This window comes from Vanacampus margaritifer, chromosome 2 (assembly GCF_051991255.1).
Source record: "Vanacampus margaritifer isolate UIUO_Vmar chromosome 2, RoL_Vmar_1.0, whole genome shotgun sequence".
Classification (NCBI taxonomy): Eukaryota; Metazoa; Chordata; class Actinopteri; order Syngnathiformes; family Syngnathidae; genus Vanacampus; species Vanacampus margaritifer.
Window position 1 is genome coordinate 38,717,978 of NC_135433.1, and position 22,127 is coordinate 38,740,104.

A 22,127-nucleotide genomic window follows, 5' to 3' on the forward strand; every position below is an offset into this window, starting at 1 on the left:
AACTTACCATATTTTGACCACAGTCTTGATTTTTTTTTTCTTCATTTTTTATACAGTATATATAAAGATGGCGGAGATCTGTTTTTGTCCTGATTTTTAAGGTGAGGACACTGAAGGTGGTGGCTCACCCAGTCACCAAACCGATTTTGACGTGGGTCCGTCCGTCCTGAGCTAGCCATGCAACTTTAATGCCCATGTGTTGCCCTGGGCTGCCATGTATAATTAAGGCGCTCGTGTGAACTCCTCCCCCGGCACACATGCCGGGAATTAGGTGGCAAAATTGTGAGAAGACGGTACCAAACGTACACACCGTAAATGTGGCGTGACATGCTGTTTCATTAAGTTTGACCTGTGTGTCGAGGAAAAGGATTTTGTAGGCACCAACTACTGGAAATCCGTCCTTACGTTGACCTTGACCTTGTAATGACGTGGCCACATCAATTATGAGGGGCGTTTGTTGGGGTAATGTGCTGCATGCAAATGCAAAAAGTGAGTGTGAGTGGGGCGAGCAGGGTTTAAGGGACGGGACCTGCTGCACTATTCATGCCGCCATCTGCTCCCTTTCACTCGCATTTTCAGACCAGCTTCATTCATATATATATATATATATATATATATGTGTGTATGTATGTATACATATATATATATATATATATATATATATACATATATATATATATATATATATATATATATATATATATATATATATATATATATATATATATATATATATATATATATGTGTATGTATGTATATATGTATGTGTGTGTGTGTGTGTGTGTGTTCAGTTCAAACATACCTGAGATGTGGGCGGCAATGAGAGGGAGCAAACAGTGGCAGCAATAAGGGAGGGATCAATAAAAACAGCCGCAAAAGGGGAGGGGGCGGCTTGAAAGGGGTCATCTCATACAGACCCTGGGCCCATGAAATATAAATGTGGCTCAAACAGACGAGATTGCTCCGTTCCTTCGGCTCCCAAATGTGAATGACAATCACATCTGCATGGACGCTGGACTAATTAGAAGCATTCATCTGTACCAAACTCATGGCCCGCGGGCTAGATTCAGCTTCTGTGCAAAATTCTTTGATAATAATGATAATAGGGTTAGTGACAATTATGTAACTTGATGAGGTGTTTTTTAGGTTCATTGGAAACAGGTGAATGCCATGATTGAGTATAAAACCCAATCAAAACCCAACCCTATACAAGCTGAAACTCTACCATGCAAAGCGAAAGGATACATTAACTCTTTTACTGCCAAAAACATCAATTGACGTTAAGGACACACCCTTTGTATACTGCCAATAACGTCAATTGACGTCAACGTTTTTTTCCCCTCAATGGGCAGTGTAACGTCTTGTGCAGCGCTCCTTTTGTGAATGGTGTTGGAAAATCCAAAAACACCCACTAACTATGGCCAGCAGATGGCAGCATTGTATCTCTTTTCAATGGACTCCCGGGTATCAAATAAGATGAAAACATAGCGGATCTTAGGAAATAGAACTTTTTCAAGGATGACGTGAATGAAAAAAAGTGTTTGTCACATTAAATCTAATTCACACAGTGTCACTAAACAAAAAAATATTCGTGTCAAAGTCACCGTTGTACAGAAAATGTATCTTCACAAAAAGCACGATTCAATTCGATACCGATTAATCCCGATGCGAATCTATGAATTGATTTTTTATTTTTTTTACTCAAATTTAGAAAATACTTATCAGTAAACTTGAAAATTCAGGCTTATAACTGAGCCACTGCATTTAACAAACAGGTTACAATCTGTTTCATGTTCGAACAGCACTGAAATAAAATATTAAGGCTTAATGTTCCATGAATATAACATATATATATGCTTAATGTGTGAATCCTAACCCTAAGTAAGACGTTCTGTTGAATATTCCCATTAAAAAAATTATGTTAAGAAATCGATTCGGCTGCATTTCAAATTGATTCGAGAATTGCGCACTGTAATATTGCGATATATTGTCGAATCGATTTTTTCTAACACCCCTAGTAGAAACATTTTTTTTTTTTTTCAAATGAAAGAATGGAACACGATCTTTCATATGGCATACACCATGTTTATGTAGTCATAGCACACAATTTTCTGTTTGCCTTGAAAGATGAGTGAAAATGCTTTGGCAGTAAAAGAGTTTTAACAACAGCCACAAACGCTGCTAGCTCATCTGAAATGGACTGATTCAAAGAGGAAAAGTGTACTTTGTTTTGACGATTCCACATTTCAAGTTTTTCGAAACATGGACGTTGTATCCTCCCGGCCAAAAAGATTTCTCTCCATCCAAACTTTTATCAGTGCAAATTTCAAAAGCCAAAATCTGTGATGGTAAGGGTGTTTGTTTGTGCCTGTGACATGTCTAGCAACTAATAAACTAATAAAGTCGACCAAAACAGGTTAGTTTTTTGTTTTTACAATATGTTCTTTGCAGCCCCACTAGTCTAAATATGATATTCAGCTTAATATTGCGTTAGTTGAATACGAGTTAAGCAGCAAAATCCAGCAGTTTTTGTCAATATCAGAAGGTGGCCATTTTGCCAATTGCTGTCGACTGTAGATGACATCAATGTTGCTCAGGTCTCAGACAACAACCAATCACGGTGCAGCTTCAGAAAACAGGTGAGCTGGTCGTTTAGACTAGTGAAATCACGTATAACATAATATTGTCAAGAAATGTTTAAAGTTGACTTCCACTTTAATGCCGAAAGGAGTAAATGAGTGTGAGTTGTAGACTGGCCTGCCAGCAGTCCAGACCTGTCATTGAAAATATGCGGTGCATTTTGAAGTGCTAAATAAGACGTCAAGCACATCAAGCAAGAATAGGAAAGAGTTCCACATGCAAAGATTTAACAATGTATTATTTTTGGCTTTCCTTTCCGTCCCTAACAGATGACAGCATCATCTACGATAACATTTTCCCACAACACAAATTCCCTTTCCTCGTTGGCGTCAAATGAGCTGCGACTGACTTTGAAAGATGCTCCAGTGTGCACGTGTGCCACTATCATCTACATTTAGAATGCACTGACACACACCGAGGGGACTCTACGGTGTTTTCTCAGCGGGGTGCGGACTATTAAAGAGGACTTAGCCGTGCAAGGATATCATTAAAGAATAAATACATGTGCACAGGCTTCGTGTTGCTCTGTATGCTGCTCTGTTATCTGACAGTGGGGGGTAGCACCAAGAAGTAGCCCACCGCAAGGACAGTAAAGGTGTCGCCAGGGTTTAACATGTGCCGTCTTCAATAGTTACTTTGGTAGAATGTGAGATTAGGATTCTTTTGTTTTTCAATGAGTGTTGCCTTCATGGTTTTCTTTTACAACTTGGGTTATTTTTGTCCATTTTAAAATTTCTCGTATTTCTTTTTACTGACATTTTCGACACTGCATCTTTTTTTTTTAAACTAATAGTATTGTCACTTCAATTGGGGGAAAAAAAGATTGTAAATTATTCTATTCTTTTTCTATTTTTTATTACTATATGCATTTCTATTTTCAACAATTTGTTCTTTTTTTAATTTTAATTAACTAACGCTCAACATTCACAATTTTATTTTAAACGATGCATTCATCATAATTGTTAATGTTTTATTATTTAGAAGTATTCTTATTGTATGTATGGTATTTTTAACATATTTTTACACTGCACTTTTTATTTTATTCGCTCCAAATAAATCAAATATTTAGTCATTTCAATTTAAAAAAATCTTTATTTCTGTTTTTTAATTTGTATTTTTAAATGTATTTTTTGTTTTGTTTTTTATTTTTTATTTATTTTTTTTTAAAGTTTTTACACCACATCTTTTAGTTTTTAAAAGTACAGTTACATTTTTTTCATTGACTTTTCAAATTTCATATCATGTATTTCTTTTTTTAGCTTTTCTGCATTTCTTATTTTATTCTTTTGAACAAGTTTCTGCTGCTAAGGTAGTAGTAGTAGAAACATACTATCAATCAAAAGTGAGCATTATCATTGTAAAGTCAGGTTTTTTTTCCGCTTAAATGAATACAAAATATTATTTGCATAAGGTTAATTTCCTTGTTTCCGTTTTGCTATAGATGAAACTGAAACTATGTTTTTCTGCGTCTGCAAAAGTGTTGTCATGGTGAATATGCCTTTGTGGTAAGCCTAAAGTGAGGCAAACGCCTGAGTCCATCCACATTCAATATCATAAAGGTAAATCTTATTTCTTATTATATTTTTTATTGTGTAAAGTTTTAGCCTGGGCTTACTTCATTAATACAAAAATAGCAGTTTTGTGTATTTTTCTTTTCCCAAATACAAGTCAGTTGTCAAAAATCAGATGTAACTTTTGGATGCTTTTTTTCTTCTTCTTTTTTTTTTTTAAATACAGCAGTTGAATCTTTTCTGACTTTCATGTGTTGATGGAAAGGATTCACAGAGCAAAAAAAGCATGTGACAGTCCCCGTTACAACACTGCCCCCCTGTGGCTGATTAAGCAACTTCTTTGAGGGCAGTAATGTACCACTGACTGCTTCCCAACTGTTTGTTGGGGTGGGCTGAACTGTAAAGCTAAGCTTGATTGAGTTTGGTCTGAAATAACCCAATTGAACAATTTTGGAATGATCTAGAAAATACTTTTACTTCTCGGTTTTACTTCCTATAAATGTGATGGGCACAAGTCTAAATAATTGTGAGACATTAAACTTTCACCACCCACATGCAAATAAGAAATTTCTAAAACTGCACAATTTAGAGTCACCCACCTGTCATTGTGGTTTCACTTTGGTAGCAATGATCAAACTCACTCCTGGGGGCCAGAAGCGGCCCATCGCATGTCAAATTCATTTGCATAGTCCTTAATCACAAAAGAGTCAAGAGAGAGAAGTGGCAGTAAAACAGGGCTATGCATAATTTTAATAAATGCCAGAGTATAAGATAAAGTATTTCTTACATCAGGATAATAATAATAATTTAATTCAAATATTTCTATGCATCAAAATAAATAATGTAACACCAAGTGAAACTAGCTTAGACACTTTTATTGTGTTTACTAGACTAAATGCAAACAGAGACACTTAATTCCACTATATAGATATATATATATAATCTCCCAGTGAGGTGATGGGCAGGTGTCGTGCACAATATGAAATATGAAACAGGACGCCTAACGGCTGTGTCACCAAGCATCAGGGATGGATGACAGCGCCAAAGAGCTCAGCCAGCATTGCTTGACATCTTCGCGGCTAATCGGAAGCTACAGCAGCTGGGCCACGATGTGGAGATGGTGGTGGGCTGTGATTGGCAGGTAGCGTTAATAATTTAGGAGCTGAAGATTGTCTAGTGTTTGTCCTGTTGTCCTTTCTTTGCAGTTTTTAGATCATGTGAACCAGGTCCAGCCAATTAATGTTCCAAAAGGGCTACATGAGGAACTGAAATGCTTGTCGTGGGCCAAGCCAACATGCTAACTTCAACTGTGTTATTATTAGATTTAGAAGAAGCAATAAATTGTCTTGTTTTAATAAGCGTCTATTTGTGTGGCTATGATTTACAATATATTGTTATAAATAGTGCATTTTCACTAGGATGCGTGTGCTTGCATGCAGGAATTGTAAAATTTTCATTGGAAGAAAATGAGCATACAAAATCTTTTGGGCAAGTTTCTTTTTGATGGACCCCTGAAAATGGCCCTAAAATGTCCACTTAGAGGACAAAATGGCAGACCTCTGTTGTCTTCGTTGGGTTCATGATTGTTTTTTTTTTTTATGGGCCTATTCATTATAGACCTACCTACCAATTTCAGTGAAACTGACTTTGTGGGCCGATTTAGTTTAAAAAAAAATTCATAGGATCTACTGGGATGTTTTTATTTTATTTTTTATTCATAGGATCCTATTAGGATGGGTTTTTTTCTTTAATTTATAGGGTCCTATTGGTACTTTTTTTTGTCCATAGGGTCCTATTGGGATGTTTTAGTTGTTTGTTTGTTTTTTATTCATAGGGTCCTATTGGGACGTTTTTGTTTTTATAATTCATCGGGTCTTATTGGGACAGGTTTTTCACTCTGATGCCCATATACTACCTGATGTCCATTTTTACCAGGAATGATCATACCTACAAAACAAAAGTTAGTAAGTTTTTAAATATGAACTCTAAAATGCAAGGCAATTCAAGAGTCCTTTGCACCCCATTTAAAGCCTGGTAAACACAGAAAGGAGCCTGAATCATTGTTTTGCCGATGGTTCCGGAAATCAGTGAATTACAATAAATGAATAAATAAATAAATAAAATTCAACACCTACGATGTGGAATTGAATGACAGCCAACCAGAAAATGATTTGACTGAAGAAAATGGAAACGACCAAATAGTGGCGGCTTGGTTCCTCTTCTTCTTTTATGTAACTAAATAACTGATGACACATTGCTGCTTCTCATGGGTTTGTCTGTGTACAACACTTGATTGATCGTGTAAGAGTTCTGGTTTGGGGTGAGGATCATCCATCTTTCAGTGTGTGGTGTATCATGTTGGTCATCGGTTTCGGGCTTCATGGCTTGATATCGATGATCGAAGACTTGCAATTCACTTCTCCTAACCAATAATATGCGCATTAACATGGCACCCACCCGCATATAGATACATCACATCTACAGTATTCCTGACCAATAGGATCCTGATGTCTCTTATTTATCTATATTTCCCCTCAAAAAGCCACATTCAACATCCATATCTCCAGGAGGCAATGGAGTCAAATATCTTCTTTCTTTCTCCTGCTCGCAAGTCACGTTGTCATGACAACAGAGATGAGATGAAGCTTATGGCAAAGCATCACCTTTTTTGCTGTCTGAACTGTGGACACTGCCACTCAATCCACAGCGCAATGAAGGTAGGGGTGTTATAGGATAAGAGATGAAGGAGAAGGGAAGAGAGAGCCGTCTCATCACTACTACTACCCGACCAACCCCCCCCAGCTACCCATTTGCTGCCCCGAAACTGGTGCTGAGCTCTCGTCTGTGACACAGTGATGACAGGAAGTCCTCAGTGGATGAGGGAAGTGCAGGAAGGACATTGGCGGGCCACCGTGGGTTCACCCAGGACGTTCACCTGATCAAGGAAATGTCTGACAGTAGAAGAAATGCAAATTTTAACACTTCTCCACTCCACGTGGATTTATAGTTGACATCCCACCACCACTGTACATATTTGCTGTATGTAGTGTGTGAATAGATCTAATCAGACACACCTTTCGTTCTCCAGTGCCTCGTAGTAACAAGGTTGCTTTCCGGTGGAGATTAACAACAGCACCGTTGTCGTCTTGGACCTGATGTCCATAACCACGGAATAGAACATAAGAGACATTTTTTGATATGATAAGGCACACTACAATTCACCCAGGCCTGCTGCTTGTATGCCGATTTTGCAATGCCTGATTAAAATGATAGTCAGCACCCTCACCATTTAAGCCCCTCCACAGCCGCCTACTTGCCAAATGGAACGATAGCAAGCTTGGAAGAACTCTGCCATAGATTCAACCATACATGACTTTAAGACTAGAAACCGAAGTACCACAAGAAAACAAATGAAAGAATAGTAATGCAACACAGAAAGGCACCAGACTGCCTTGTCGCCCTCCATAACAGTGAAGACCTTTACTAACATAAAATCATGTTAGAAAAACAGAAAATGAAAAGACAGCAGAAGAGAGCCTTTCACCACAAAGCCCCTTTAATGGCACCTTTTGTTCATAGCTCATGATATTTGGTTCAACATAGCGAGTGTTTACAGTTTGGATTCAGCGTGAATTGCCACAAAGGGGTCCTCGTCTCGGGTGCTGATCCGGAATTGGGCGCGACCATCATCGCCCACGTGGATCTGCTTTCCTGTGCACCTGTCGCCCTCCTTTTGGCCGGAGATGATGTCGCAGTAGGTGCCGCCGGGCATGCCAGTGTTCAAGGTCACGTCCAGGTCCCTAAAGATAAAAGACAAAAGCTGCTGTTTCAAGTGTGCAACGCAAGTGACTGCAATCAGTCGTAGGGTAGAGAAAACATATGATTCTTTGTTAGGTTTCAATACAGTATAGAACAATAAAGACATTAGCTAAGGGATCGAAATTTAAATACTCGGAAGTGTGTTTAGCATCTGGCTGTATGCTCGTGAGACCTGGGGCCATTTCACAAAGCATGTTCAACAACACAGAGACTAACCCTGAACAGCGAGTTGACAAACACTGAGAGAGGAAACTCTGCGTTTTCGGTTCCAGGACAGCTGATTTAAGGTAGTTATATCAACGCAGTGTAGTTTCACCTGGCGTTGCCACTACACTAAAAAGACCACATCATTGGAGCCCCAATTCATTGAGTCACCATGGCAACAGGAAGCGCAGTGCGCGGCGCCGTCTTCTGTTTCCCTGTTGTTGTTGTTTTACCTCTCTCAACTGAAAATCTTTCTGCGATCATATGGCGAATTTGAACATGTCTTTACAAAAAAAAGTGCCACACCGTAGCGGCTCCCCGTAGAGGAAGGCGGCGTGGGAGAACGTTGCTGCTCGGGTCAATGCGTACATTTAAATGTTGTCCTTTGCAATCACAATAATATTATAGGGGAATCCTGTTGAATTGTAGCTCATTAGTTCATTTCATTTAGGTGCAATCCTGCGGGGGAGAAGCGCACTTGACTTAAGACTTAAATCTAAAAATGTTATTCAAACGGTTATAAAGAAAAAAGCGCAGCACAATACACAATATATGCTGTGATGAGAGCGCATGACTACGGCGCCAGTAATGTTGCAAATGTAAGGACGGATTAAGTTGTGTATGTAGATGATGGACTGTGACGTGAAACGGTACAGTTAAAAAAGATAACTGTCCGGAAATGCCAGCATATCTGTGCGAGGTCTGATAACAATCTCGCGACGAATATTTAATTCCCTGCGGCACTTTCATCAATAGGGTCATTGTCAAAAGGACATGCCGTGTTCGTGTCAAAAGTGGACTTTACGCTATAGACTATAAGCGTATTTACGCAAAAATTCGCAACAGCGGACTTTATGAATGAGGAAATAAAATGTCGTGTGTGGCAGGAGGCGGGGACAGGGAAAACCTCGAGGTTCATTGTGAAAAACCTGCCACCGACTACGTTTGATTCATGGACAATGTTGCTATGCTAACTGACCGAGAGCTTAAATGACCTCTTTTTATGAAACAGACTAGAGACACCTCTTTTCTCTGGTTTCAGTTACCTCCCTCCCTCTGAAACGGAAGACGCAGAGTTTCCCAGATTTCAGGGTTTCTTGACCCAGGGTTCTAAGTAACTAAACCTGCTTTGTGAAATACACCCCTGGATCCTTAAAATAACAAACAACAAAGTCAATGTCTGAAATAAATGCGACCGACCCTCACGGTTACTTGCAAATTTTATATCTGTTCTAAATGTACAATAACATATTTTTTTTCTAGGTTTCACACTCTTGCTAACATAAAAGTGGAGGGAAAAAAAAGTTAAATTAATAGAAATGTGGCTGCATCTTTTAGTCATTGATAGATAAAGTAATTTCATAATTCATAAAAGTAAGTTAAAATTAAACAGATGTACTGTAATGTAAAAACAGGTCTGATATTGATTTGTGTTGAGGACATTTTTCTGCCACTAGATGGCATGATTGCATTTGACAGTATGAAGTAATTTCTAACTCAGTTACTTTTTGAACAGGTGATGAGTCAAATTGCTTTTATATAGTAACGTTCCCAACACTGAATTAGAGACACTTGAGACATGCACTCATGAATATTCAGTCAAATGTCAGTCATTTGAGCTGCTCACCAGTTGTCATTGTTAAAGACGATGAAACCACGATTGCCGCGGCCAAAGGCGACCTGGTTACCTTGGTTGTCCCACCAGTTGCTATGAGGCTGTCCGTTGACAACATTGCGGAAAATGACCATGTTCCTGAAAGGATTTGACAGAGAGAAGTTATCATGCCCCACGTTTTGCATATAAAAAGTGTTGTTCTGATACCATTCTTTGGCCCCCAATACCAATACCCAGCTTTGCAGTATCAGCCGATGCCGATACCATAACGATACCTGAGTTGTTGTTTTTTTTCTCAACATGAAAAGGCTGTCCTGCCATTGGTTCAGAGCATTCAAGGGCCAATAGGATATCTCAGCTCGGCATGCAGTGAACATGTCACAAATCAGTGAATGTTGTGCATGAGCAAGACACAAGATGCTGCATTCAAAGTCCTATATTAGAGTCAGAATTAATGGTATCGGCATGTTAGTTGTTCGTACTCACCGATACCACTGTTTTAATGCAGTATCGGGGCCTATGCCGATACCAGTATCGGTGTCGGAAAAACACTACTTATAAAGAGCAAACACAGACTAAAGCAATCAGTCATCTTGGAGAAGCAACACAAAAAAAAGCAAAAAATCCAGAATATCCTCACTTGATCTGACGCCATCTGTGCTCACACACCCATCCATCCCCGCAGGTCTGATTGGGGTTGATGGGAACAGACTTGGTGCTTCCGTTACTATGACTCGGGGGTCCCATCCAATCGTTCTGATCCTGAGAACGCGACCAGAGTAAAACATGAATCCATCGGAGGATGGATTAACAGCGATGCAGCGAAATGATTGTCAGAGTTGACCAGTGAGAACCTTTCCATTGACAATGTGGCGGTTCCAACGGAAGCTCGACATGACCCTGGTTACGCCGTAAGGGTGGGCCAACATGTACCCCATGGCCATCTTGTAAAGCCTTGGATCCCAGAAGGTGATCACGGACGCACCGCCTGCGCCGTGGCCCCGCTGGTTATCGTGGTTGTCAACAAAAACAACGGCATTGCCGCTGGGCATGAATGCCCATCCCTCTCCCCAGTTTCTGCACATGAAAAACGCAAATGATATTTATGGGGAGTTACAGGTGGTCCTTGTCATTATGACACAAAGTATTTCTCCCCGAAAAAAAAAAGAAAAAAAGACAAAGTATTTGTATGAAAAACACTTTTCGGCCATAAATTCAATGTAAATCAGTAATTACAGCAGTAGCTGATGCATTCTTACGCCTTTGCGGACAATCATTCATTGCGCGGTGTTCGTATCCTCAAAACCACATATTTCTGGACCATCCTAAACTGAGGACTGCCTCATGGCTTATCATGTAACACTACAGGCAGATCTCAGGTTTAATACAGAGTTCTGTTCCTGTGGTGGTGATATAACCAGAATTTTTACACAAGACTGAACACCCTGTAGTTTGCAGAAAAGTCATAATTAAAGTAAATATTTTTTTATGAAAATCATTCTCTCTTTTTTTCTGTCAACATTTCAACAGTGATACAGCCAGTTTTTGTTGTCAGGGTGGCGTGGATCAGTGATAGAGCAGTCGTCTCACAACCCTGAGAACGTGAGTTTGATTCCCAGGCCGGTGTGACTATGTCAAATTATCCGTGAGCAAGATACTGAACCCTCAGTTTTGGAAGGAGGGATAACACTCTATAAATGTGACATTTACTAGAGTAAAGTGTTGTTTGAGTTAAATGTTTAACACTGACACTAGTGTAGAGCACTTTCAACACTACTAAGTGTTTACCAATTTAGATTTCTAATGCTATACGGTGTTGCACTGGTTAAGTGAAAAAAGTAACACTTTGAAAAGTGTCAGATTTAATCTCGATGGTGTGGACACATACGGTATAAACACTTTTCTCGTGTTAGATTTAACACTGTCAGTGTTAATCTTGTGATTTTGCTGTGTATATACACAATATTATTTGTATGAAAAAAAGTTCTAAGCCATAAATATAAAACAATCCAATTAAAGACATTAATTATGGCCGTAACTGAATGTATCTTCATGATCATGCGTAGCCACATTTTCTTACACCTTTCTTAACCTCGGAACGTTGTAAAGTGGGGACCACCCTTGTATATACTGTACAAAGTGTAATTCCCAAACTGCCTGACTGTGGTGTACCTCGTGTAGCACAACTTCTCGCCGTGCGATTTCCGGAAGACGTTTCCCAGTTTTGCGCTGTATTTGAACTCGGTCACTCGTCCCAGGTTGGAGTACTCTTGAGATGAGATGGGCTCACCTCCAAGGTCAATAACCTGAGGGCCAGAGGATAAATAGTTTGTATCAACTACACGGTGTTTGAATTCGAACACATCTTCCATTCCCACAACCGTTACTTCAGTTTTTTTACCCCGAAAATGTGTTTATATTTAGTTCTCCAGTTGGGGACTTTTGCAGTCGTGTTAAAATGCAAATTAGCTTCAAAGGCGGCAGTTTGTTTGCTCACTGCTTGTTTGATCTAAAACTGGATTTACATAGCATGTCTCTTTTTCTATGTACATTAAAATGTGACACATGTCTGCGATGACACTATACATTGACAGAACGCATGAAATGTGCATATACCCACATGACAGCTCATTCCACAAATGTCCGCATCAAGCAGTGAAGTGAACGTGGAAGTAAATAATGTAAAATATAGCAAACACTATGTGTCAATTTTGACCTGGGACAAAAATATTCTCATATTTAACGACAGATTTTTTCAAAATGTAGCAATAGATTGTTTAACATTTATTAATGGATGAGTAATCCTCAAAGGGGTTTTGATTTTACAAGTGCAGATCTCTGACCTTGATATGACTTCTGTTCAGATCATTTCGTCTCAAGACCGCAGTTAGTTGTCTATGCTTTTGTTTCAGTTTAAAGTTAAAGCAAGTGCTTATGAAATGTTTATTTGTGGTAGGCCAGATGCCAGTGTGTATCCGTCACCAACCGGTAGATTTTAACTGACAGGGGTAGCCTGCAAACCTACATCCAATCGTTATGTTGACATTGCAGTCAAATGAGCAGTTTACTGTATTACTTTTTCCACCTTTGAAGAGGCCTGATCCAATCGTAATTCCATCCATTTTTTTCCCCAATTAACGCCCAAGTTTGCCACACAAATTTGAAAAAACAAATTGGAATTGTCACTTGAACCATGTAAATCCAGTCTATAAGTTAAAATAAAGTCGTCTTGGTGGAGTCTTGAGTACCTCCTGGTAAATGAAGGGTCTGGAGCCTTCGCCAAACCACTTGGAGCTGAGGTTGTGCAGGCGGCCGTAGACAGCGGCCAGGTCGCCGGGCCACATGTGCTTACAGGCGTCCACCCGGAACCCGGCCACGCCCAGGTCGATTAGCGCGTTCATGAACTCGGCCACCTTGTCCCGCACGTAGTTCTTCTCCAGGGCGAGGTCCAGGAGGCCCACCAGCCGACAGTCGCGCACCTGGAGGAGGAAATTAATCCTTTTCAAATGATCTCAGGCTAGTCATTATGGACTTTAGTTGACCATTAGGATTCAGGCTGCATGTCTAGCATGTCCACAAACAAAAACCCATGTTACATAAATAAACATATTCAGTAGTTCAGTTATTCAGCACAAACATAGAGCTCACTTTGTTGGAAAATTTGATACAGCGTACCTGATTTGCATCCCAGTAGTTCTCAATTTCACCGCTGCCCGTCCTGCATTTGTGGTCGTTGAAGTCCCAGCTGCTGTAAGGAACGTCGGGGAAGTTCTTGGTGCTGGCGCTGAACCATGTCCCGCACGACGAGTGTTTCCCCTCGCCGCCGGCCGACCCGCACATGTGGTTGATGACGGCGTCCACGTAGATGTTGACCCCGACGTTGTTGCACCTCGTCACCATGTCTCGCAGCTCCTGCTCAGTGCCGGACCTGGAACACAGTTTGTATCCCACCGGCTGGTATCTCTGCCACCACGGCCTCCAGGGATCGTTCAACACAATGTGCTCGTTGGGAGGCGAGATCTAAGCAAGCATACGGGAAGGAAATGATGATTGTACAATCAATGGGCTGCCCAACTGTTCTATGGTCAGGTGCGCATGTATCGCTACCAATGAAACTGGTTCCCTTCCATTTATTGATGATGTGACTGCTGACAAAAATAGCTGGATGAATTTGGAAGTTCTTCAAGCAAATGCATCAGAACTCATAGAATGACACTTACAGCGTAGATGGACAATGACCCAAAGCATACTGCGAAAGTAAGAGTTTTTGAAAGCAAAGAAATGGAATGTTGCCAATGACCAAGGTAATCACCAAAACTGAGTATTTATTTCACTTGCTGAATTCAGACAACACTCTAGGGCAGGGGTGCTCAAGTCCGGTCCTCGGATCCCCTATCCAGCCTGTTTTCCATGTTTGCCTCCTGCAGCACAGCTGAATCTAATGATCAGCTAATCAGCAAGCTTTGCAGAAGCCTGATAACGATCCTGATCATGCTCAGGCTGGATAGGGGCTCTCGAGGACCGAACTTGAGCACCCCTGCTGTAGGGAAATTGCCCCAGCACAAGCAGGACCGGAAGACTATGCCTGGCTGGCAGAGCATAACCGGTAACAAATTCCAGCATCAGCTGGATTTGCCTTTTGCGACTGCAGAACATTTTGCAACCAAGTATTAAATAGTGGAAGTTTGATTTGTTATTGTTAATTTGTCCCATTTACTTTTGGTCCTTTACAATGCTGGCAGCATGTACACAAACTGCTTCACCGTTCACCTGATTTTGATATAAATGTGTCCAATCAAAGTTGAAAGTCTGCAGTCAAAGCACATTTTGTTGGTTTCATTTCAAATCCATTTTGTGGTGTTTAGAGAATAAAAAATTGTCTGTCTGTGTCTGTCATTGCTTCTCTTGGTAAACACCACGTTACACAATAGAAATACAGTGGTGCCTTGCATTATTGGCAACTAATCTATCAATACTAGATTCAAAATATATTTTCTCCAGAGAGTGTATAAAAAGTGTCTAGAATTGACTTCCACTCTGAAACCCCCCACCCCAAAGGATCACACTCTATTTGTAAACACAACAGTCAAAACTGACGCTTGAGGAAGACGAGGACAGCAGCCAACCAGGAATAAGCGTGAAACCAGTTTACCAATCAGGAGCGGGGGATTGCATGGCGAAATTTGCAAATCGACGCCTTTAAATAATTGCCTAAGTCATTTTTTCAGATTTGTCAGGAAACAAACATTTTTACAATTTGTATCATGAGGAGATGATTTAAGCACAAAAAAAAATTGCCCCCCCCCCTCCCCCAAAAAATGACGAATTAATTATTTTAAGAGGGTGACAATATGCCACTGATAGTAGCTTGACACCGTGGTTTGGCTGGAAGGAAAACGTTGAGTCTCAGAAACATCCCGGACAGGCCAAAACAAATCCTTCAGGCTATACCTTTAACGAAATAAAAATAGGCGACACATTACTCTAATCGTCCAAATCGCTGAAATTATTGATGCTAAAATCCTACTCTTTGTATCGAATATTAAGTGTCGACTAATAATGTAAAAGTGACTCTTGGCTGTTCTTTTTACATCCAATTTATGTTCATATCGCACTTTTGCCTCTGCAGCCAGATTGTTATAGTAGTCAAACTATCCTACTGATATTGATAAAATCTGCTGGATTTTGCTGCTTAACTCATGTTCTATTAATGCAATATAAACCAAAACACCAGAATTAGACTTGTGGGCTGCATAGAACTTTTTTTTTTTGACATATTAACTCTTTGACTGCCAAAGACGTTAAAAGACGTTCTCTATGTTTTTTTGTTTTTTTTTTAAACGGGTGGAGGAAAGCCTTGGCCAGCTGTGCTGAAAGTATCAAGCAGATCTAGTTAGTATAATGACTATTTTTGGCCCCTAGATGGCAGCGATGACTCTCTTTGGACAAGATTGGGTAGGCGTCAGTAGAAGATGTGAGGCGGAGCTAGAGTGTTGTGGAGAGAATGTCTGAGGAAGCGAAAATGGCGACCAGTTGCAAGCAGCTCACGCTTGAGCATTTTTTTCAAAGACGAAAAGCATCGACCAATGCTAAAGAGTACATTGATGACGACGATGATGATGATGGTGACTACGAGGTTGACGCCGAAGTTGGAAGCGTTGACGCGGCGGCTATGACCACGTCATAAAGCCTCACCGGCTAGCGATGCTAACGCCGGAAAACGCGGAGCACAACCGAGCACTTCTGCACAGGCGGACGTTCAATCGGACCAATGCGAGTCCAATGCATATTCATCGGAGGAGTGGGTACAGTCTGATCACAGAGAAGACACTGGTTCTGGACTACGATGCCACCATGAATGGAGCGATAAGATGGATCAACTACCCGGTATATAGGAACTGAAGGACAATGAGGAAGCCAGACGTAACACCACCGTAAACGTCACCGTATCATGATCCTGAGAGTAGACTTGATGGCAACATGGCCAAACACACACTGCAGTATATACTTGCTATTCCCCGGAAAAAACGGCCGGCAAGAAAGTGTAGCGTCTGCACGCGAAGGGGCAATTGCAGTGAAACTAATCTGTTGTGCAAATCCTGCTGCGTCCCCTTGCACGCTAGTGATGTGTCGGTCACGAACGAACCGGCTCTGAGAGCCGGATCTTTGACGTGAACGACGGGTGCCGGCTCCTGACTGGGAGCCGCTTTTTTTTTTCTCTCTCTCTTTTTTTTCTCTCTAAAGCAGCATTTGATTGGTGAGTATGTGTGTGTGACGTCTCTGTGTCTGCGCTCAGCGCTGAGCAGCAAAAGGGGGGAGGGGCACACGACAGCACGCTGCAAGCAGTCACACACACTCGAACGCGAACGGGAGGGAGAAGACGAGAGAGAGGAGGAGAGCGCTTGTATAAACGGAAAGGTAAAAAAAAACAGTTAAAAAATGAGTGACAAGAGAAAACGCAGCAATATATGGACACATTTCAATACAACAACTGACAAAACTAAGGCAGAGTGTAAAGTCTGCAAGACTAAAACTTCATATCGGGGAGGCTCTAGTGTGCATTGTTGCCACTTCAGTCCCACCTGAAAGAATCTTCTCAAAAGCAGGACAGATATTAACGGAGAGAAGAAATAGGATCAGCCCCTCAAAGTTGAGGCACTTGGCATTTCTGAATGTAAATCTAGACTGAAGAACACTGTTTTCTGGATGCAGATTTTTTCTTTTATTTTTATTTTACACATTTTAATTTATATTTTGCTCTGCGATTCTGTTTGTCTGTTGTTTCATTTGAAAATTGTTATTGTTAAACCTTATTTATGTTCATTTTTAAATAGTTAAATGTTTGTTCTAATTTGTTTGTTTGTTTTTTCTATTTGAGTTTATAGTCGAGTTTATAAATAAAAGTGTTTTTTATACAACAAACATTTGATATAGTGCAATTTTTTCACATTAGTAATTCATATTGCGCATAGTTTTAAATTATTGTTGGTAATATATTTATTTAAGCGACAAAAAATCTAAAGAGCCATTTGGGAGCCGAAAAAGCCGGCTCTTTTTAGTGAACCGAACCAAAAGAACCGGTTCCCTAAAAAGAGCTGGAATTCCCATCACTATTGCACGCAGGGGAGTGTTACAAAAAGAAAAACTGTATTTGAAACATCCACATAATTGTAAATAGTACCACAGTTGCACACATTTGTAAATAGTTTGCGAAATTGTTTTGTCAAATTGTTACACTGTTGAATGTAATAAACGTATGTTGCTATCAAAAAACACTTTTTCCATTGTTGGTGGTAGTGTTTTACAGAAGTAAAGCACTATTTAGGTGTTTGTGGCATCATTCATGGGAAAAAAAAGGTGTCAAATTCACTAGAGTGCATGAAATAATATCGTTTCACAAAAAGCTTGATTTCTCCGTATTTTGTTTCAAAACAGAGCATTTGGGTGAAACTAACCATTTTCTATTATTGATTACTGAAAAACGGAATAAGGTAGAAACTAACTTTTTTTTCTGATGCAAGATGAGAGTTCAATCTTTCATTTGGTAGTATGTGTGTTTCCATAGTCCAAACACAACATTTTCTGTGGACCTTGAAAGATCAGTCAAAATGCTTAAATCGGCTGGCACTCACAGCATCCCTTTTCTGAAAACGCTTGGCAGTCAAAGAGTTAATGTCAATCAATTGGGGGGGGGGGGGTTACTTCCCCTTTAATGCGTTTAAATTATACAAACAGTTGTGCTACCTCTGTTAGGGGTATGTAAACTTGTGAGCGTACCATATGGTGAGAATTTTTTTTGATATTTTCAGAAGATTAAATTGACATGAGTTAAGATGTGCATGTGAATTTTGGTGACAATTTATAGCATTTTTGTGTCACTAAGCGAGGTTTAGCTTTTGTACATTTTCATTTTCAAGCACAAATGTAACAGTTTGCCTTTAAGGTTAAGCATGGTACTGATTTACGTATTGATGCTCTGAAGGAAATGGTCGTCATGTATAGAAGGCAGAACTCCTCTGTTTAATTGGTATTATTGCTGCCTCAAAACTAAAGCCCTTTGATCGGGTAGACCGTCATAAGCTGTTCTAAAAAGAGGAATGACCAACAGTACAATTACCTGGTTTATCTAATGTGTACATTGATGATTTATCTCATCACAGGATGTATGAGAGGTAACATCCTGGCAAATCATCTTATGTATGCTGATGATTTTCTAACTAATTTTCTCTCCTGTTCTGGGTTTCCTAACCCTAACCCTGTACAGATAGCGCTGCCTGTTATATGTGCAAGATTACATGCTGGTAAGAAAATTCCACGTTGGGGATGTTGGGGAGTACTCAGCTCCAGAGTAGTCCCAGATACCAATACCATTGCCACTTTTGACAATGATAGTTCATTTTAAATAAACACCTATATATCCCGGTAGGCCAAGGTGCAAGTGTACATTGTGTAACTAGTAGTTGTTGGTTCCATTTTAAAATACACTGAACATATACAGCTAAAAATGTTAAGGCCACCGTATCGCCTTCAATTTAATTTGCTTCATCTTTTATTTGTTGTCATTGCAAAGTATGGCTGTGACCAAAGCCAAATGATGGCTTTATAGGAGCAGCTGTTTGCTGGTGTGATAGGCTCCAATTTGCATATGATCCGGTTAGTTGCCTAATTGTGAATACTTGTAAAGTCTAGTTGATTATCAAAATAGTTGTTTGTAGCAGCACTAGTTGAGAATAATTGCATAGACTACTGTAGGTTAGTGCTCAAAATAAAAAGGGAAGTCAAACCCCCAAAAGTTCCTCTAAATAATATGTTCTATGGGCCCCCACTAGTCTAAACACGGTATTCTGATTAATATTGTGTTTGTGGAATATGAATTCATCTGCAAAATCCAGAGGCACATACACATGTGCATTGTACTTCTCATGATTAATGCAGCTCTCAGCAGTTTGTGATGATAACATCCAACTTGCCCAATAGAAATAAACAGCATAGCTAGAAATGATGTGGATAATTTCTAGCTATGCTAGTAAAAAAAAATTGCTAAACTTTTTTTTTTTAAGTATGGTCACATGCACCATATGGCTCAACTCACCAGTTTCCATTATAATCACCACTTTGCACAATCCATGGTCTTGCACCAAATCATTACCAAACTAGCAAAAATCAGCATGGGCTATACCTGAACTCCCCCAAAACCGTTGGGCCCCAGAAATCGTTCGCACTCCTCCGCGATGTCCTCCCAGCGCCACTCAAAGAGGTGCACGATGGCCGTCCTGCCGTGTCGGAGCTGAGGATGGTGCTGGGCGGCGACGAGCCCCCACAGCAGCGTCCACACGATGAACCACTTCATGCTTTTTGGAGGAAATTTGGTAAAAACCCACAAGTGCAACTGTTGCGCTTATATTTGTACTCTTTTTCTCCCCCTCGGGGGAACCAGTGGGAAGGCTGGCAAATAGTGTCAGGCTGGTTTGACAGCTGCCTACTTTCTCACCCTTTTGAATGGGACTGTCATCTTGATCGAAAATACCAGGCAAAAACAAACCTAGGTTTTGCTGCTGGTCAACTCGGAATCATGATTCATGTTAGATCACCTCCTATTTCTGTGAATGTACTTTCATTAGTGAAGTAAAAGATTTGTCTATGTTTAACCATGACTTGGCTGCCAGTTGATGTGCATGCGCGTCAGCAGTGCAAACAAACAAGGGCAACGACTTGTACTCAGTGTTGCTGTCATGGATTGTCACTGTTTTTAGTTTTTCCAAACATTGTCGAATCAAATATCTATGTTTTTTATTTAGTAGTTCCTCCCCACTTCAAACTTCGAACTCCCAATCGTTCTAGTTAGGGGGGAATAAACGGACACTTTTGAGACACTTTTGAGACGACTTATGGCGACTCTAAGGTTAAAATGATTGAAATTATGTTCTGGTTAACTCCAGGCAGGGGCCCTCAAGACTTTTTTAAGTGTCCAATCATGATAATTAAATTTTTTGTTCATCAGTAAATGTGGTTTTGCGGAAAACTTTACTGAGGGAATTTTAGAATGGTTGATTTTGAACAGAGCCCGGCACTTCCGTCTCTCATCGCTTCCTTTCGTTGACGATGGCCACATTTCGGTGAGTGAAGAATGACGTGAAGCCTCGAAGAGATACAAGGACAAAGCATCAACTGAAGAAAGTCGATCTGGGTGAGTACAGACGGGTTTTGCGAAGCTGTGTGTCATCAAGCATTCGCAGAATATGCGGAAAGTGAAAGGTGGGCGTCATCAACGAGAGAAAGCAATGGGAGAGAGAAGTGCCCGACTCTGTTTCTGAATCTCTTAAATAGTTACATTTTCAACCGAATGCACCCCTAAAATTCTGTCAATTTAGTGTAGTCCATCTCTGGTGTACATCATGGGTCAATTTCACAAAGCATGTTCAGCAAATACCAAGTAACCCTCAACAGCGATTTGACGTGACCTGAGATAGGAAACTCACCACTGATTTGAGGTAGTTATATCAACGCAGAGTTGTTTCGCCTAGCGTTGCCACTAGTTAAAAAAGACCACAACAATGGAGCCCCAATTCGTTGAGTCACCATGGCAACGGGGAAGCGCGGTGCCGCACTCTGTTTCCGTGTTGTTGTTGTTTTCTTACTGCGATCATATGGCGAATTTGAACATGTCTTTAGAAAAAAGGTGCAAGACCGCAGCGGCTTGTCGTGGGAGAACGTTGCGGCTCGGGTCAATACGTAAATTTAAATGTAGTCCTTTGCAATCACAATAATATTACAGGGGAAACCTGTTGAATTGTAGCTCATTAATTCATTTAATTTAGGTGCAATCCTGCGGGGGAGAAGCGCACTTGACTTAAGATGAAATATAAAAACATTATTCAAACGGTTATAAGAAAAAAACGGAGCGCAACACACATTATATGTTGTGATGTGAGCGCATGACTACGGAGGTAATGTTGCAAATGTAAGGACGGATTAAATTGTGTATGTAGCAAAAGGACTGTGATGTGAAACGGTACCGCTCAAAAAGATAACTGATAACAATCTCATGACGAATATTTAATTCCCTGCGGCACCTTCATCAATAGGGTCATTGTCAAAAAGACATGCCATGTTCGTGACTTTACGCTATATACTATAACTCGCCACAGCGGACTTTATGAATGAGGAAATGAAATGCCGTGTGTGGTTGAAAGGAGGCGGGGACAGAGAAAACCTCGAGGTTAATTGTGAAAAACCTGCCATTGACTAGGTTTGATTCATGGACAATGTTGCTTTGTTAACTGACCGAGAGCTTAAATGACCTCTTTTTAGTCACCTCTTTTGCTCTGATTTCAATTACCTGCCTTTTTGAAACGGAAGACGCAGTTTCCCACATCTTAGGGTTTCTAGACCCAGATTTTAAAGTAACTAAACCTGCTTTGTGAAATACACCCCTGGACAAGTTCGTCTATGAAAGACCCACAAAGTGGCAGACTTCCTGTATGTTTTCTGGCATGGTTTCTTGAGATATTTCTGTTGCTCTACTCATGATGTACACACTATTGAATATCATGTTGCTAAATGAAACTGGCTTCGGGGGTGGAATTTTCCAACGTTTCCAGCCCCCACCCCCAGCTCTCCATCACACTGTAAAAGTTGTATGAGTTTTAAACAGGGGTGAAAGTGGGCTCTCCTCCACATTACGGCTTCGGCTCTGGTTCCAATCCTCTCGAGAGGGGTTGGACACTCTTCCACTCTGGAGTTGCCCACGATGAGAGGTGTGCAGGTGTGGGTCCTGACTGTTGTTTGTGCATATGCACCAATCAGCAGTTCAGAGTACTCACCCTTTTTTGAGTCC

At 40.4% G+C, this 22,127-nt stretch overlaps 1 protein-coding gene across 1 annotated transcript; it reads right to left on the bottom strand.

Annotated features, from left to right (window-relative positions):
- Positions 1-7,690: 7,690 nt before the first annotated feature.
- LOC144044751 (alpha-amylase-like) lies at positions 7,691-19,873 on the bottom strand. The gene is made up of 8 exons (XM_077559350.1): positions 19,470-19,873; positions 13,466-13,810; positions 13,039-13,269; positions 11,963-12,096; positions 10,645-10,867; positions 10,431-10,552; positions 9,803-9,928; positions 7,691-7,952 (listed from the first exon to the last, which is right to left on the bottom strand). The coding sequence occupies exons 1-8, from the start codon at positions 19,638-19,640 to the stop codon at positions 7,763-7,765; spliced, it is 1,542 nt and encodes a 513-aa protein (XP_077415476.1). The 5' UTR covers positions 19,641-19,873; the 3' UTR covers positions 7,691-7,762.
- Positions 19,874-22,127: the final 2,254 nt, after the last annotated feature.